Source organism: Candidozyma duobushaemuli (assembly GCF_002926085.2).
Source record: "Candidozyma duobushaemuli strain B09383 chromosome Unknown E_B09383, whole genome shotgun sequence".
Taxonomy (NCBI): Eukaryota; Fungi; Ascomycota; class Pichiomycetes; order Serinales; family Metschnikowiaceae; genus Candidozyma; species Candidozyma duobushaemuli.
The window spans coordinates 986502-1001599 of NW_020289900.1; the positions used below are offsets into that span (position 1 = coordinate 986502).

The 15098-nt window shown below is 47.7% G+C and overlaps 7 protein-coding genes across 7 annotated transcripts; 5 read left to right on the forward strand and 2 right to left on the reverse strand. All coding sequences in view use genetic code 12, as the record gives it.

Annotated features, from left to right (window-relative positions):
• Positions 1–2962: 2962 nt before the first annotated feature.
• CXQ87_004666 (Golgi transport complex subunit) lies at positions 2963–3697 on the forward strand (the record flags this gene model as incomplete). Its single annotated transcript, XM_025483102.1, has 1 exon — positions 2963–3697. One exon carries the CDS (start codon positions 2963–2965, stop codon positions 3695–3697), a length of 735 nt encoding a protein of 244 aa, XP_025338045.1.
• Positions 3698–4467: 770 nt separating this feature from the next.
• On the forward strand, positions 4468–4983 carry CXQ87_004667 (uncharacterized protein; the record flags this gene model as incomplete). The annotated part of the gene is made up of 1 exon (XM_025483103.1): positions 4468–4983. One exon carries the CDS (start codon positions 4468–4470, stop codon positions 4981–4983), a length of 516 nt encoding a protein of 171 aa, XP_025338046.1.
• Positions 4984–5924: 941 nt separating this feature from the next.
• On the forward strand, positions 5925–7663 carry CXQ87_004668 (FG-nucleoporin; the record flags this gene model as incomplete). The annotated part of the gene is made up of 2 exons (XM_025483104.1): positions 5925–7284; positions 7305–7663. 2 exons carry the CDS (start codon positions 5925–5927, stop codon positions 7661–7663), a joined length of 1719 nt encoding a protein of 572 aa, XP_025338047.1.
• Positions 7664–7784: 121 nt separating this feature from the next.
• On the reverse strand, positions 7785–8400 carry CXQ87_004669 (uncharacterized protein; the record flags this gene model as incomplete). Its single annotated transcript, XM_025483105.1, has 2 exons — positions 7785–7805; positions 7846–8400. 2 exons carry the CDS (start codon positions 8398–8400, stop codon positions 7785–7787), a joined length of 576 nt encoding a protein of 191 aa, XP_025338048.1.
• Positions 8401–8623: 223 nt separating this feature from the next.
• CXQ87_004670 (DEAH-box RNA helicase) lies at positions 8624–11788 on the forward strand (the record flags this gene model as incomplete). Its single annotated transcript, XM_025483106.1, has 1 exon — positions 8624–11788. The coding sequence occupies one exon, from the start codon at positions 8624–8626 to the stop codon at positions 11786–11788; it is 3165 nt and encodes a 1054-aa protein (XP_025338049.1).
• A 49-nt stretch (positions 11789–11837) lies between these two features.
• On the reverse strand, positions 11838–12766 carry PAN6 (pantoate--beta-alanine ligase; the record flags this gene model as incomplete). The annotated part of the gene is made up of 2 exons (XM_025483107.1): positions 11838–12347; positions 12401–12766. The coding sequence occupies 2 exons, from the start codon at positions 12764–12766 to the stop codon at positions 11838–11840; spliced, it is 876 nt and encodes a 291-aa protein (XP_025338050.1).
• Positions 12767–13801: 1035 nt separating this feature from the next.
• Positions 13802–14935, forward strand: CXQ87_004672 (triglyceride lipase; the record flags this gene model as incomplete). Its single annotated transcript, XM_025483108.1, has 1 exon — positions 13802–14935. The coding sequence occupies one exon, from the start codon at positions 13802–13804 to the stop codon at positions 14933–14935; it is 1134 nt and encodes a 377-aa protein (XP_025338051.1).
• Between the last annotated feature and the right edge of the window lie 163 nt (positions 14936–15098).

Genomic DNA, 15098 nt, shown 5'->3' on the forward strand with positions numbered 1-15098 from the left:
AAAAAAAAAACCATGATTGAATCATTCAGGTGCTGTGTTTTTTTTCTTGAGTCGTCCGTCCTGCAGAAAGCCTGCCCCGAAACCGACACGAAGGGTCCGGGACCCTGTTCTTTTTTTTTTTATTTTTTTTTTTTTTTTTTTTTTTTTTTTTTGCGCCTCGTCAACCTTAGTAAATCTTTTTCATCAGACGCCCCTCCCTCCATCCCCTCGATGAACACCGCCCAAAAAAAACAATGCCCTTGCTTTCATCTTTCCCGGGAAAAATTACTCCTCCTCCTTTTTTTTGTGTGTGTGGCATGTAAAAAGCGCAGCTAAATCGCCGGGATCCACCTTTGTTGCTCTAGCCTAGTTGAGAGGCTCGAAATGTGTCTCAGAGTCTATTCCCAAACAGCTTGTCCACTTTCTCCGCCTCCTCTGTGAATTTTTAGCTTTTGACTTCGTTTCTAGAAGAGCCAACGCCTTAGGATGCGTTTCTCCTTCCTATTCGAGAACTCTCAGTATCCGGACCTGGATCCATCGAATTCTCTCGCAAATGTGTGATCTACTGAACGCAATTGGCCTCGACTGGCCATTGACCATGCCGAGAGCGTTCTTTAGCTCATTGTCGTCTTCTTCGCTCGCCGAAGCAGGGCCCAAGATACTGACAATTGGGCTTTGTAGTGAGAATGGCAATTGTTTCTCTTCCAACCTCCCACTGTTCATCCTACGATTAAATTCGCTGCTTTGATCTCGACATAAGCTACAGCCTGTCGAGGTGCTCCCCCAGGGAAAAGCAATTTCGTGAATCCCATCGCTGTAGATGTCTCAGCTGGTATGCAATCGTCCGTGCTTGTTGGCGATCATGTCTCACCAGTGCGATCGAGCTCCCTGATCGTAACCAATCAAGCATGCAAGGTGAGCAAAATTAGACGGTTGTTCAGAACGTGCGGTGTGGATCGCCCAGTTAGCTCTAGATCCCGGGGAGGCCCCGAAACTGGGGCGGAGAAATACCAGCAACTCTTGGTTCCCAGCACATGGCTCCGGGTTGGCAGCCATGACATCTCCGAGACCACATTTCCAAGCCAGCCGAGCCCCAAGCCATAACGCCCTATCCAAAAGCAGAAGAAAAGAAATGAATTCCAATCTTCAGCCGTCCTTTGCTGTCACCTCATTGGAACACGCCAGACCCCTTACAGCCAGCTTCAGGCCCCATTATTCACATGGAATTCTCCGCCAGTTTCATCCCGTCCATTGACAAACACAACCAGAAATATTGCCTCGGTCTGAACCCAGCTCGAGCTGTTTATGTTGTCCTTGGCTGCCTTGGCGGTTGCAAAAAAAGGTGCTAGGATGTGGGTTTCTTCTTGTGTCCTGCATGCAGCGCGGGATTAAGGTGGTGCATGGCGGTGAGGAGGTGCAGCAGCACATGCAGGTGGAAGGCTGCACGAGTGCATCGACGAAGGCTGGAACAAAACCCCCCTTACCAGCACCCATAGGGCTTAGGCCGCCTGCATTCCCAGGTTACTTCGAACCTGTTTTTAAAGCATTTTAACCGTTAGGGTGCTTACCCCCGAGCGGAATTACCGCCACGAACGGATGAAGATCCGGCCCCACGAAAGAGGGCTTGGGCGCCGTTGGCACGCAGCCGAATATGCGAAACCCCAGAGCTGCTTTACTTGTTCGCGGCACCACCGCTAATAATATTTGCCGCCAAAGTAGTTGTAACCGTTTTCGTCTGCTTAGTCTGCTAGAGCAGGGTCTATTGTTTTGTGCGAGCGAGGCGACTAGTGTTGTTTGATTAGCGACGCGCCGCACCATAATGGCTGAATCGCCAGCCTATAACCTCACAATCCCAGACCATTCTCTGTGGTTGCTAAAAGCCCATTGCGGTTGTGGAGCATGACTCTCAAGCAGATAGAAAAAACAAAAAAATTGATAGAAGCGTTTCCTGCAGGCAGCCCCGCCAGGTCCAGGCACTGCGTGTATCGTGCACGCTGTAGCACGAGGTATCTTGGAGACATGAGGTGGGGAAGGCACATGATATGGGAGGGCAGCCTCTGCACCACCGTAAAAGTAATTAATTTTTTTTTTTTTTTTGTCGGAGACCCATTCACGTAAGCTCTTCCGCTTGAATGCGTTTTTGCAAGGTCGCACCCGTGTTAGCAGCAGGCAAATTACTCAACATGTCAATGCAAATGGTGTCGATCTTTTCCCATTCAAGATTGCGCTCTGGTCAGCATGGCGCGCTTGCGCTCCCTCTTGTAAACCCGACTGTGTGCAGGACCCACTTGCTCGCGAGACGTATCTGCATCTGCACCCTTCACCAGCCCCAGTTACGCCTACTACCGTTCATCAGCCACGAGCGGTTCCTGACACGTCAACTCGTGACAAACAGAGAGTTTAGTATGGACGTTTGAATTCTCGGACTTGCCGGTCTTATCTCCGAGACCCCCAGCTCTCCTCCGGCACCTCCGGACCCCTATCTGCCTCCGTTCCACCCTTTCCTTTGGGCCTTCCCGTGCAGTCTATCTAAACACCGTTAGCGTCATTGTCTGGCCCAGGTTCAAGTTGCCACTTTGCCCTTTTCAATCCTTGAACCCACCCTTACAATATTCTTTGTTTGGGGACCCTGGTATGCCGCTTGTTGGCATGGAGATCGACCGTGCTTTTTTCCTCCATTACTGATCCGTGTACACTTGCCTGGACTGGTTCGCTTGCTCCAGTATCTGCCAGGAAATGCGCTATAGCTTTGTGTTCAGGGGACCTCCATACTGACGGACAATCGATGCACACCTCTTCTTTTGCGCTAATGCAAATCAGAGCAGATCCGTGTGGTAGTAGAAGCAGAAAACGCATCGACACCAGGGCCCTGGTTTTGCGGACCATTGTCACGTGATCGCACACGTGATTCCAAACATCAACACCTCACCACCTCAACTACTTACACCACCGAAATCACACCAAAATCCAGGCCTGTTTTTCCATGTACGCAAGCTACACGGACGGCAAGGACGACCTCGTCCTCCCCACCATTATCACACGTGATGACTTTGCCGATAAGCCCGAATTCGACCCGGACGCGTTTCTTTACGACAACCATCGCTTCACCTCGCTTGACTCTCTTCTCAGAGACCTCAAGAAACTCTCAGAAAACCTCAACCAGGACCTTCTAGATCTTGTCAACAGCGAGTACACAAGCTTTATTCAGCTCGGCCAGTCCATTGGCGGCTGTCTCGAGCTCATCAATAACATCTCGCTAGATGTGGGCAAATTCAACCAGCAGTTGGTTTCATCGAAGAAAAACATGGCTGATTCGAGGGACACGGCGCAGAGGGCGCTTCAGCAGAAAAAGAGGCTCAATTTGCTAAAAAACAAGGCCAAATTGGTTCTTTTGCTCAACGAGCAGTGCACCAGTTTTGAGACCCTTTTGGGGCTCGACATTGGTGAGCTCAGCGTGAAGCGTCTACAACCTAAGCTTCTGACGCTTACGACATTGTATCTTTCGGCGACGAAAATCTATGCTATTTTGGACGAGGCGCACGAGGAGGGTTGCGTGTTTTTTGAGAAGTCGCTTAAACCGAAGCTTCTGTCGTTGCAACTTGAGTTCAAGGCGTACATCAAGGAGACGTTAGATCGTGTGCGCAAAGAGCCCAAGGGCTACGATACCGTGATCATGAGCTTGCTTCATTGCCAGCGCATTGTTGGTTCGTCCAGTTAGGTAGATCAATTGCATTGTGCCCTAATGGTCCTTTGTCCAAAGGCATTGAAATTGGCAAATCAACAGATGTTGTGGAGAGCTTTGTCATTGACATGAGCATCCTTGGGGTTTACTAGAAATCGAGAAGAACATTCTCCATGAAAATCAGCATATGATGAAACGGAAATCAGAAGTGTGTGCTCTCAATTCAGATACATTGGTCCAATCCCGATAAATTACAGATATTACCGCAATAGGAGGTCACTTTAAGTTCTCAGTTGTGGATTTACTGCTTCTCACCAAATTACTTCAAGCGTTCGGTGTCTCTGTTGATCTAAGGTCAACTCCCTGTCGTCTATTGATGCTGGTGATTGCTTCACAAAATACTCTACAAACGTGAAGTCAATGATTATGAGGCTGCCACTCAAAACATAAGGAAGTGTTCCACTACTTCGAACAACGGTCAAAGTCAGCGATGCCTCGAGCTTCCTTACCGCCCAAACGCATACTGAATTTCATTTGATCTTGACTATCATTTTTCCTATTTGAAAGCTTGACATGAATCAACCATTGGCTGCAAGATGGTTGATGTCCATTAGATCAGTTAGTGCTCATGTTAACGCAGAGTGCGCGTAACCGCAGGAACCAACCACGCAGCGACGAATTGGCCTAGTAAGACAGCGTTAACTATGGGGACAGTGGTGGCTACACGACCGCGCACAAGATTAGGAAAAACTATCTGAAGCGATAGAATCAAAGCAGCCAGATATCCCCACATATAGAGCACAAAAATGGGGTTCGGAAACTTTTTCTACGGCGGCAAGAAATGGGAGAACGTCGATGAGAACCCAATGCCCAAAGACGTCCCAGATGTCGAGGAGGTGGGTGCGACTTCGGCTCCACTCTTAAGTGCTGCATTCTTCATTGGAGCTAGGTGTAAGCCATACAATGACGACTTTATGTTGTGTAAAGACGAGAACAACGGAGGCACCGTTGAATGTTTGAAGGAGGGCAGAAGAGTGACGAGATGTGCTGTTTCCGTGTTGAAGGACTTGAACACTCACTGCTTCGACGAGTTCAAGTTGCACTACGAATGTCTCGAACAAGAAAACCACAGGATGGGCGGCTGCAGAGCCAGTGAAAAAGTGTTCAACAAGTGTGTGTTCGACAAGTTGAAGTTGGAGAAGAAGATCCCTGGTCCTCAGGAGCAGATCCACTTGAAGGAGAACCCCATCTACACCGGCACTGGCCAGGACAAGGCCGTGACCAAGGCTTTCTTGAAGGGCAAACTGGAGGAGTCTGCCTAGACTCGGGCGGGGTGAAAATAAGTTACTTGCATAATCAAATCATACAGATAATGACGTGTAGAGCGTGAAAGGTTTATGATATCATTCACGCAATAATAGTGATATTATGGAGTAGTTTCTAAGTGATGGCAGTCTATCATTCCATCGCTATAGCTGGATAAAGATACGTGTTTAACTAATTTTCGGTTGTCTGACCCAGAGGACATTGCACTGATCTGCTAGGTAGTTTTCATGATAGTGATGATGTTGAACAATGAATATAAATTCATTTTTTTAATTTGCATCAAATTTGTGTTTATTCAGAGATTGTAAATTTCATCAATAGTAGGTGGCTTTCACGAAAATCCGTGAATATTGCGAGTGCCGAGGTGGGTTTACAACAACGTAAATCAATGAGATCCGTTTTAAAATTAATCAAGTTTCTCAAATTCAATTTGAGGCACAGTATCTTAAATGGTCTCTCATAATCTAACTTTGTAGGAAATATTTCGTAATTGCGATTAACTTGGAAGCTCCTAGAGCAATTTATCATCTTGTGTGAGTTGAGCGATCTTGAAAAGAAAGTAACTAAACGCGAACTCAGAGCACTTTTAATCACTTTTGTTCACAAACCAAGAACTCCAAATAAAAAGTAATTAATGTCAACAAAAAGATCTAGAGAAGTCGCAAGCTCTACACAGAATGTTGCCATAACAACCCACATCACCTAAAGAAGAGCAAGCATATAAGGTCACAAGTCCTGTCTTATTTTTAAATCAGCTCCCAAATATCATCAAATTGATTTTTATTACCTCAATTAGCAAACTTCACCTAATTTCATTCTCCATTTGCAGCCATTGGTGGTCGTGCGCGGCACGCTACATCGCCTAAACAACGCTACAGATTTCTCACTACGAGACAAAGCCCAACCTCAATTAGTTCACGCAGCCTCCCACAATTCAATGTTTGGTGCTTCTTCCTCAGGTGGCACGGGTCTTTTCGGAGGTGCCCAACAAAAGCCAGCGTTTGGCTCCCTGGCATCCACAGGAAACGTCAATTCCGGATCGGGCTTTCTGTTTGGTTCAAGCAACAACAACACCAACACGGGTAATACCGGTACATCGGGCGGATTCGGCAGCCTAGGTGGTCAGAGCAACACGGGTTCGGGACCTACAGCTCCCCTGGGTGGTCTTTTTGGTTCCAACACCAATACGCAAAATTCCCAGTCTACACTGAATCTTTTTGGTCAGAATAAGCCTGCTGGAGGCGGTCTCTTTGGCGGTTCCACGTCCAATACAGGCACTTCTGGTGGCCTCTTTGGCGGCTCAAACACGGCGCCTAATCAGCAGTCCAACACCAATACTTCTGGAGGTCTATTTGGATCTGGTAATACGGGAAACACCAGCGGTGGTCTTTTTGGAAAACCACCTGCGTCCAGCGGCGGAGGCCTCTTTGGCCCCAGCAACACAAACACTCAGAGCAATGCTACGGGAAACACGCTTGGCTCGTCAGGTGGTGGATTGTTTGGATCCGCTAACACCAACACAAGCTCTAACACGTCAGGCGGCCTTTTTGGCAAGCTGAACACGTCTGCGCCCGCGTCTTCGGGTGGCCTTTTTGGCGGTAGCAATACTCAACAAAACACTCAAAGCGGCGGTTTGTTTGGCCAGTCCAACTCAGCACCTACCTCCCAGCAAAACACAAATGCCGGCACCAACACAGGCTCCAGTCTTTTTGGCGGCAGCACTGTGAATAATGCACAGCCGTCCTTCTCGTGGTCTTCTCAGCAGCAGCAGAAACCACAGCAATCCGGTTTGTTGAACTTGCCAAACTTGTCTAACTCTCAGGCATCCAGTCAGCAGGCACCTTCCTCGTCATCTTCCACATACACGCCACCTATCAACGATCAGTTGATCAAGTTAAAAGAGCAGTGGGACCCAAACTCGCCGAAATGTGCCCTTAAAACTCATTTCTACAATAAGTTTAGCCAGGAAGAGATAAACGCTCTTTTGCAGCAACCTAGACCGGCAAACGAGTCGCCGGAAGATTGGGACAGCGCCATGTCTGAGCGTCCCACCACTCAGCATTACCCCATTAAAATCACATCGTTCAGCGATGTGTCACAGAGAATAGAGACACAATTGGACCATGTGGCCAAGTCCAGGATTTTGCTCAACAACATTAATGAAAAGCAAACCCAGCTATCGTCAAAGCATGATCTCGATAATACAACCAGAATCCTCAAGGCCAAGGCAAGACACACAAAGCTCTCACGCCGTCTTCTTCGCTTGGCTACGGTCTTGGCCATTCTCAAACTCAAAGGTTACCCTTGCTTCCGGAAGAGGAAGAGATTTCTAAGCAATTTCAGACGTTGAATGCCCGCCTCAGTGATCCAAATGGCCCTGTTGGCAAGCTAAGCGATCTCTACGCTCGTCTCGCTATCCTTAAGGGAAGAAGCGAAGACCTTTCCTCGCAATTGGAATCGTCTATTGGTAGTATACACGGAGGCTTGAATGACATCATGAACGGCAAAGAAGGCTCTGGTGTTGTGGGTGGAACCGACTCTAATAACTACATTGACCAGATCGTCAACCAGTTGACGAAGTTATTGTACAAGCAGCAGGTGGGTCTCAGCTACCTTAATGAGCTTTTGCAGAAGGACTTGGAGACAGTCGACAAGAGGCTTGCATCTCAAAATTAGGCATTCTGTTTGGCGAAGAAACCATGAAAACCTCTGTCTTTGGTCCTGACAGTCAGCATATTCGGTGACTTATCCATACGCATAATATCCTCTGTTCGAACGACGGCGTCTTCGCTCACTTTTACTGAAGTGTCGAGTGGACCTGCGCCTATCAAGTGGAGGCCATGAAGACCGGTTTCCACGAAAAGCGGCTGAAACTTGTGGTATTTTTGGAAGTTGTGGCGGATTTGAGGAGCGACTTTGGCCGGGTTGCCCTCCTCCAAATAGACAAATGGCGAGGATATCGTGGAGGTGCTCATCTTGTACTCGAGGTGAAGAGCCCTCGGTAGTAGCGAGTGTTTGAACGGCACTTGGACCTCGCCGCCAAAGTACTTTTTGTCGTTTTCAACATACGAAAACCGCGGGAGACCTATAAGGTTTTGTAGCTTTTGGCGTAGATTACCTTGTTTCTGGCGTAGCTCAGAACCAGTTAAAGCGATAGTTGAATCAACACCAGACAACGGGTCAATTTGGGAGAACTGCTCTGTTGGGTTTAAAAGGACAGTCACCAATGGTTCGAAAAGATGAGGATCTGTGTGTTTGGCTTTGTCGGCTTTGAAATACTCCACCGTTCCTAGCTTTCCAAAACTGTCGTAAATAAACTTCACTTCCTCGACGTTGATTGGAGCAGGTGCAAGTTTGAACTTTGCTGCCACAGCATATTTGAAATATAGTGCTGTTCTGGCCAGTAGCGACATCTAATGTGGAAAAAGAACTCGTGTGTTGAAAGGAATATGGGGTATTTTGGTGACATTCTTGCACACAAATAGATGAGCATCACCAAGCTGCTACTACTCGAAATCAGCCATGATTCAGGTTCTCGCTGAAACACTATCACGTGGCCTCAATCGGGATGTTCCTGTTTCCCTAGCAGAAACGGCTGTCCGACTATATAAGCAGGCTGGACTGGAACTGCAGTTTATGGTATCTACGAAGGCCCTAGGGTTTCCAGAGGATTTGGCCAAAACCGTGTACATATATATCCAGGACAACTTGGGGACGCTAGAAAAGAAGGAGACTGATGCTCCTGCTGCTCCGCCGGCGAAAAAGCCAAAAAAGGCGAAAACAGCGAAATTGACGCTTAATTTCGATGAAGACGAGGATCTAGATATGGATCAGGGTGCTTCCTTGCAGGCGAGGAACGAGCCTAAGAAACCGAAATTCAAGAAGCTTAAGAAGGCTGACACACAGCGCATGAAGGAAGAGCCTGTGGAAGACTTGCCAGTAAAGAAAGAAGAGGAAACTGTTGAAAAGACAGTGAAGCAGGAGCACTTGAGTCTTTCAGAACTCGCTGAGCTTGAGAGGAAACGGAACGAGGCACAGGAGCTTCTCAAGGAATCTGAAGAGCTTCACGCCTTGGAGGACGATGACTATGCCATTGAGAACGATCGAGAGTGGTATGCTTCTGAAGATATGGCCCACCAAGCTCAGGTTGAGGATTACGAAGATCTAGACTACAAGCCCAAACAGCGGCAGCGACCTAGAAAGAACCAGCAGCGCAGTGGCGGAGGTTTTGATGCCGCTACAGGTGAATACGTCGATTATGATCACGATACCTCAGAAGCTCTGCTTCTACGAGTTCCAATCACCACACACTTCTTAGTTCCACCGTTTTTGGATGGGTCTGAAGCTGATCTTCGGCCGCATTTTGGCAGCACCCAGACATCGAGAAGCCTGGGACCCAGTGTCAGTGCAGTAAAAGATCCTGCTTCTGAATTGGCAGAATCTGCAAAGAATGGAAGTTTTGTGGTCAAGGACAGAAAGGCTAAGAAAGAGAGAGCAAAGCAGGCAAAGGAACGTGCAACTGGTGAGGACGGGATGGCCTCGGTGATAAAAGAGAGCCAGAACGATAAAAAAGAGGAGGAAGAGGTTGAAGAAAAGAGCTCCTACGAAAGCATACAAGAACAACGTCGGACGCTTCCAGCATACCACGCCAAAAACGACCTTCTACGAATAATAGCGGAAAACCAGGTGGTCGTCGTTATTGGTGAAACTGGTTCAGGTAAAACCACCCAGCTAACACAGTTTCTCTGTGAAGCGGGTTATGCGAAGAACAGAGACAAGCATGGCACCAGACTTCTTGTGGGATGTACTCAACCGAGACGTGTTGCTGCCATGTCGGTCGCCAAGAGAGTTTCAGAGGAAATGGGCTGCGAGCTTGGAGAGGAGGTTGGTTACTCCATCCGTTTCGAAGACAGAACAAGTCCGCAAAAGACATTAATCAAGTACTTGACCGAGGGTATTCTTCTCCGTGAAATGCTTGCTGACTCCACCTTGGAGCAGTATTCGTGTATCATTATGGACGAAGCGCACGAAAGAACACTCAACACGGATATTTTGCTTGGCCTCTTTCGCCAGCTCTTGCGTAAAAGAAGAGATCTCAAGCTTATTGTGACCAGTGCCACCATGAACGCTGACCGATTCTCCACATTCTTTGGCGATGCTCCACAATACGTTATACCTGGTCGGATGTTTCCTGTTGAAACCTTCTATTCCAAGTCGCCGTGCCATGACTACGTTGATACTGCTGTGAAGCAGGTAATCACCATACATTTGGCCAACCAGGGCCAACAGGGTGATATTTTGGTGTTCATGACGGGTCAGGAAGATATTGAAACTACGTGTGAGATGATACACGAGAAACTAGACATGCTTGAGGATCCACCACCACTCGATGTCTATCCTATTTATTCCACTTTACCTGCGGATGTACAAAAGAAGATTTTCAACAAGCTGAGTGCTCAGCGCAGAAAAGTGGTTGTGGCTACGAATATTGCCGAAACTTCCTTGACGGTGGACGGCATCAAGTATGTCGTCGATTGTGGTCTTGTCAAAGTGAAGGTTTTCAACCCAAAGCTAGGAATGGACATTTTGCAGATGGTTCCGATTTCCATGGCCAATGCCCAGCAAAGAAGCGGTCGTGCTGGAAGAACCGGTCCTGGTATTGCTTACAGACTTTACACTGACAGAGCAGCGGCACCGTCTCAAATGTATGTGCAGCCGATTCCAGAGATCCAGCGTACGAACTTGAGTTCCGTGATGTTGATGCTCAAATCACTTCGTGTCACAGATGTGCTCAAGTTCCCGTTTTTGGACCTGCCTCCTCGTGATCTTCTCAGCTGTTCACTCTACGATCTTTGGGCTATAGGGGCTCTTGATAACTTGGGCGCATTGACGCAGCTCGGAGATCAGCTCAACTTATTCCCAATGGAGCCTACCCTTGCTAAGCTTATATTGCTTTCGACACAGGAGGAGTTCCACTGCTCTCGAGAGATTATCGTCATCGTGGCGATGTTGTCTGTCCCTAATGTCTTTTATAGACCAAAGGAACGAGCAGACGATGCTGACTCTGCTAGGGAAAAATTTCTCATTGCAGATTCAGACCATTTGACCTTGTTGAACGTATTTGAGCAGTTTGACCAAAGAGCCAAGCAGAAAAAGGGTAGTTTGAGCTTGTGGTGCACCCGGAATTTCCTTCAGTATAGGTCTCTTTTACGAGCGAAGGATATCTACAACCAGATCTTGCTCATCATGAACAAAAGGAAGTTCCCCGTGCTCAAGTCCAAATCCGACAGGGATATAAGAAAATGTCTCTGTGCAGCTTATTTCCAGCAGCTGGCCAAACTTGTAAAGATGGGAGGAGGCAGAGGTCAGGTCGAATATGCCAATCTTCGCCAGACATATATGACGATGTACCTCCACCCTACCTCAGCTTTAGCTGGTGGTGGTGACCTCAGTCCTCCGTTTGTGGTCTATGATGAGTTGGTTCTTACCACAAAGGAATATATGCAATGTGTGACGGCTGTGGAGCCTGAGTGGTTGCTCAAATACGGCCATATCTTCTACGGTGTGAGTGCAAGCGTCAAAAAACAGATAGAAGGCTCGTTGGACTTTACTTTGGTGGGAAAGAGCGATTGGGAAAAACGTCTTGAGGAAGACAGACAGCGCATGCAAGTTCAGGATTCACTGAAAACTACAGAAAAGACGAAACTGGCTCCCGGGTGCGCCGGGGTTTTTAGTATATACATGTTGGAGAGGGGTGAAACCATGCCAACTCTTGGGTTTGTTTTTGATGATCCGAAATGACACTCAAATGGCATCCAAAGATCTTTTATCGTCGTCTATCGTTATACCTCTATCCGTTGAGCTGAACGTTGTCGATGAGCCTGGCAGTACCAGAACCGTCGGACTTGGGCACACGAACTGCAGTGGAAACAGTAGCTCCAACGCCGCTTTCGATCTCGTTCAAGTCCTCAAGCGATTCAGGGTGTGAAACTGCGATATACTCAAGATTCCACTCCTTGGGCATAGAAGAGAAGACTTCACGAATTACATCCGCCACAGCAGCAGCCGACACAGGCTTACCACTTTTGATCTCCTCCTCGTAATAATCACGGCCAGCACAGAGACCCTTGTAGATGATCGAGCATTGGTCCTTTGCTTCCTGAGACAAGTACGCATTTCTCGAGGACATGGCCAAACCGTTAGGCTCACGAAGAGTGGGGCACACTCTGATGGTCGTATCGATAAGCAAATCCTTGACGAGATTCTTCACCACCACACACTGCTGGGCATCTTTTTGTCCAAAGTACGCATTTGTAGGCTGAATCACATTGAGAAGCTTGGTCACGATCGTAGACACGCCCTGAAAAATGCCGGCCTCTGTGTCCCCTCAAGCTGCTCCAGGCACCCCAAAACATTGACAAAAGCGCCTTTCTGCTTGGCCACATCCAAGACAATTCCGCTGGGAAACATCTCCAGCACCTTGGGCAAGAAAAGCGCATCCACAGGGCGGTCTAGCGACTCAAGCGCCTGCAAGTCATGGTCTATCGTCCGGGGGTACGCGTCTAAATCCTCGTGGGGCGCAAATTGGGAAGGGTTGACGAAAATCAGCACGATGGTTCGGTCGTTCTCCTTTAGACTCTGGTTCACGAGGTACGTGTGGCCCTGGTGCAAGGCGCCCATGGTGGGGACGAAACCGACGGTCTCCTTGTTGAAGAAACACTGTTTCTGCCACGCCCGGACCTGTCCGACCGTCCTTAGGATCTTGATCAGCGTAGTCATCGGTAGATAGGTAAGACTGGGGAGTAGTGGATGAAAAGTCGGTTAAAAAGTGCCTGATTTGATGATTTTTTGGTTTTGGGTTTCGGGTTTGGGTTGGCTTTTGCCGGCAGCACCGAAAAATGGTTCTCTAGGCTGGTGTTGCTGGAAAACGCCTGGTGAAGTCTGGGGTTTGTGTGGAGTACCGAGGCATCGCTGAAAAGTTGAGACAGTGAGTAATGGTGAGGGTCGGGTGGGTTGGATTCGGGAGTTTGGGAAAAATGGAATTTTTTGATTTTTGGGGATATTGGCTTCTTAAATATTGAAGGTTCGTTGATTCTCGGGTTTTGGGCTTTCGGTGTGGTTTTCGGTAGGTGCTTGTACCGAGGGACCGAGATGGAGATTTCAAGGTGCACCAACGGAGTTTGAAGAGCCACAAAAACTGAGTTCATACTGACTCTAAATATTCTGATGTACCAAACACTCAATTTCATGTGTATTCAAAGGCATTTTATTTGCCTCTCTTCATCTCCTCCACCTTTGATGTATTCGCCTACCTACCCTCTACTTCTCTGCTACACTCAATCAAGTCTACTCCGATCGGCTAAACCGGTCGAGCTACATATACGAGATTCAGCTGGCGAGATTGACCTTCGTGCTTGCTTTGACCATATAATAAAGCTCCCTTGTCCATAATTCCAAAATTTCAGATTTTCGTTTCTTGGTCCATGCATGTGGATATGGCTTACCTTGATCTCCACCTACTACTACTGAAGGTCCCAATTACCCACACACCACATGCCCCAATTTCCCCCTTTAAATCAATATCACGAACAATTCACTGCCCTCTTCAAATCTAACCCATGAAAAGCAAAATCTTTTTGAAAGCTGCCTCAAAACAATCATCTCCCTCTGCCCAACGGCTGCAAACGGCTGCGAATCATCACCAGAACCCGCCAATCACCAGCAACCCATCAAAACCTCTGAAAAACCGCAAATCGTATAAGCTTCTCACGCAGTACAATATAAACCCAGGCTCCCCAGTAGATCTTCAGTAGCATGTATTCCTTAGAAAAAAAGACCGCCGACGGCGTTTTTCCCAGAACCGCTGGCTCCACCACCTTGCCAACAGACCGGGTGAAAGTCGTCTACAATAAGTTCTCTCCAAAGTCTCCAGTACCAGCTGATGTCACCAAAGTGAACCTTATCTTTGCACACGGCTCGGGCATGAACAAGGGCACCTGGACGTACCATATTCAGAAACTTTACGAACAGAGCCAGAGAAACCCAAAATGGAAAGTGGACAAGGTCATTGCGGTGGATTACTTCACTCACGGTGATTCTGCAGAACTCAACCGAGACAAGATCGGCTGGACTGCTGATTGGTGTGACGGAGGAAAGGATTTGATTGAGGTGGTGAAGCACGAGATTGCCACCACGGGCGACTTTATGCCCGGAGGATGGTCGAGAAACGTGCTTATCGGGCATTCGATGGGTGGTTTTTCCGTGCTTTGGGCTGGATTCCTTGAACCACAGCTTTTCGATTCCGCCATCTCAATTGAGCCTGTGATTCAGTATGACCAGCTTTTGAACGAGTGGTTTTTCAACAGGATGAAGAAGGTGGGTAAGTTTATCGAGAACAAGTACCCCAACTTGGAGGCTGCTCACAAGCATTTGAAGAAAGAGTCCTTCTACAATGTCATGCAAAAGGACGTTCTTGACAACTTTGTCGATGACGAGTTGGTGCATGAAAAAGACGGCGTCAGAGTCAAGGCAGACAAGAAGCACCAGATTGCAACCTACTGTGGAGTGGCCTACTCTGCTGAAAAGGGTATGGCGATTTTGAGCCAGTTAGAGGTGCCGTTTTTCCACATCACCGGTGCAGCTGCCACATGGACACCCAGAGAGTCTGTGGACTGGATCAGAGGAGAGGTTCCAGAGCATCTTCTTGAAGTTGCGGATATTCCCAAAGGCGGTCATTTGGTTCATGGCGAGCAGCCTCTTGAGCTGATCAGATTATGGAGCTACTTTATCGACAAGAGAGTCAAGTTTATTGAAGAGGCCAGAAAGGAATTTCCCGAGGAGAAGTACGGCAACGATAGAAAGAAGATCTTCGACGAGCAGTGGAAGTACATGGACACTGCCGATGTGGAAAACCTCTACCACTTCCGTAACGTGAGAGCGAAGCTATAATTTCTTTATGTGATCAGGCCTATTAAGAAAAGCCATCCTTCTATTTCGATTTCTAAAGAAGCTGAAGACTATTTGGTGGTCTATCTTAGTTTTCATAGAAACTTTCCCATATAGTTCTGCTCTATCCTTAGGTTTACGTTTATCAGCTAATATCCTTTCAGGT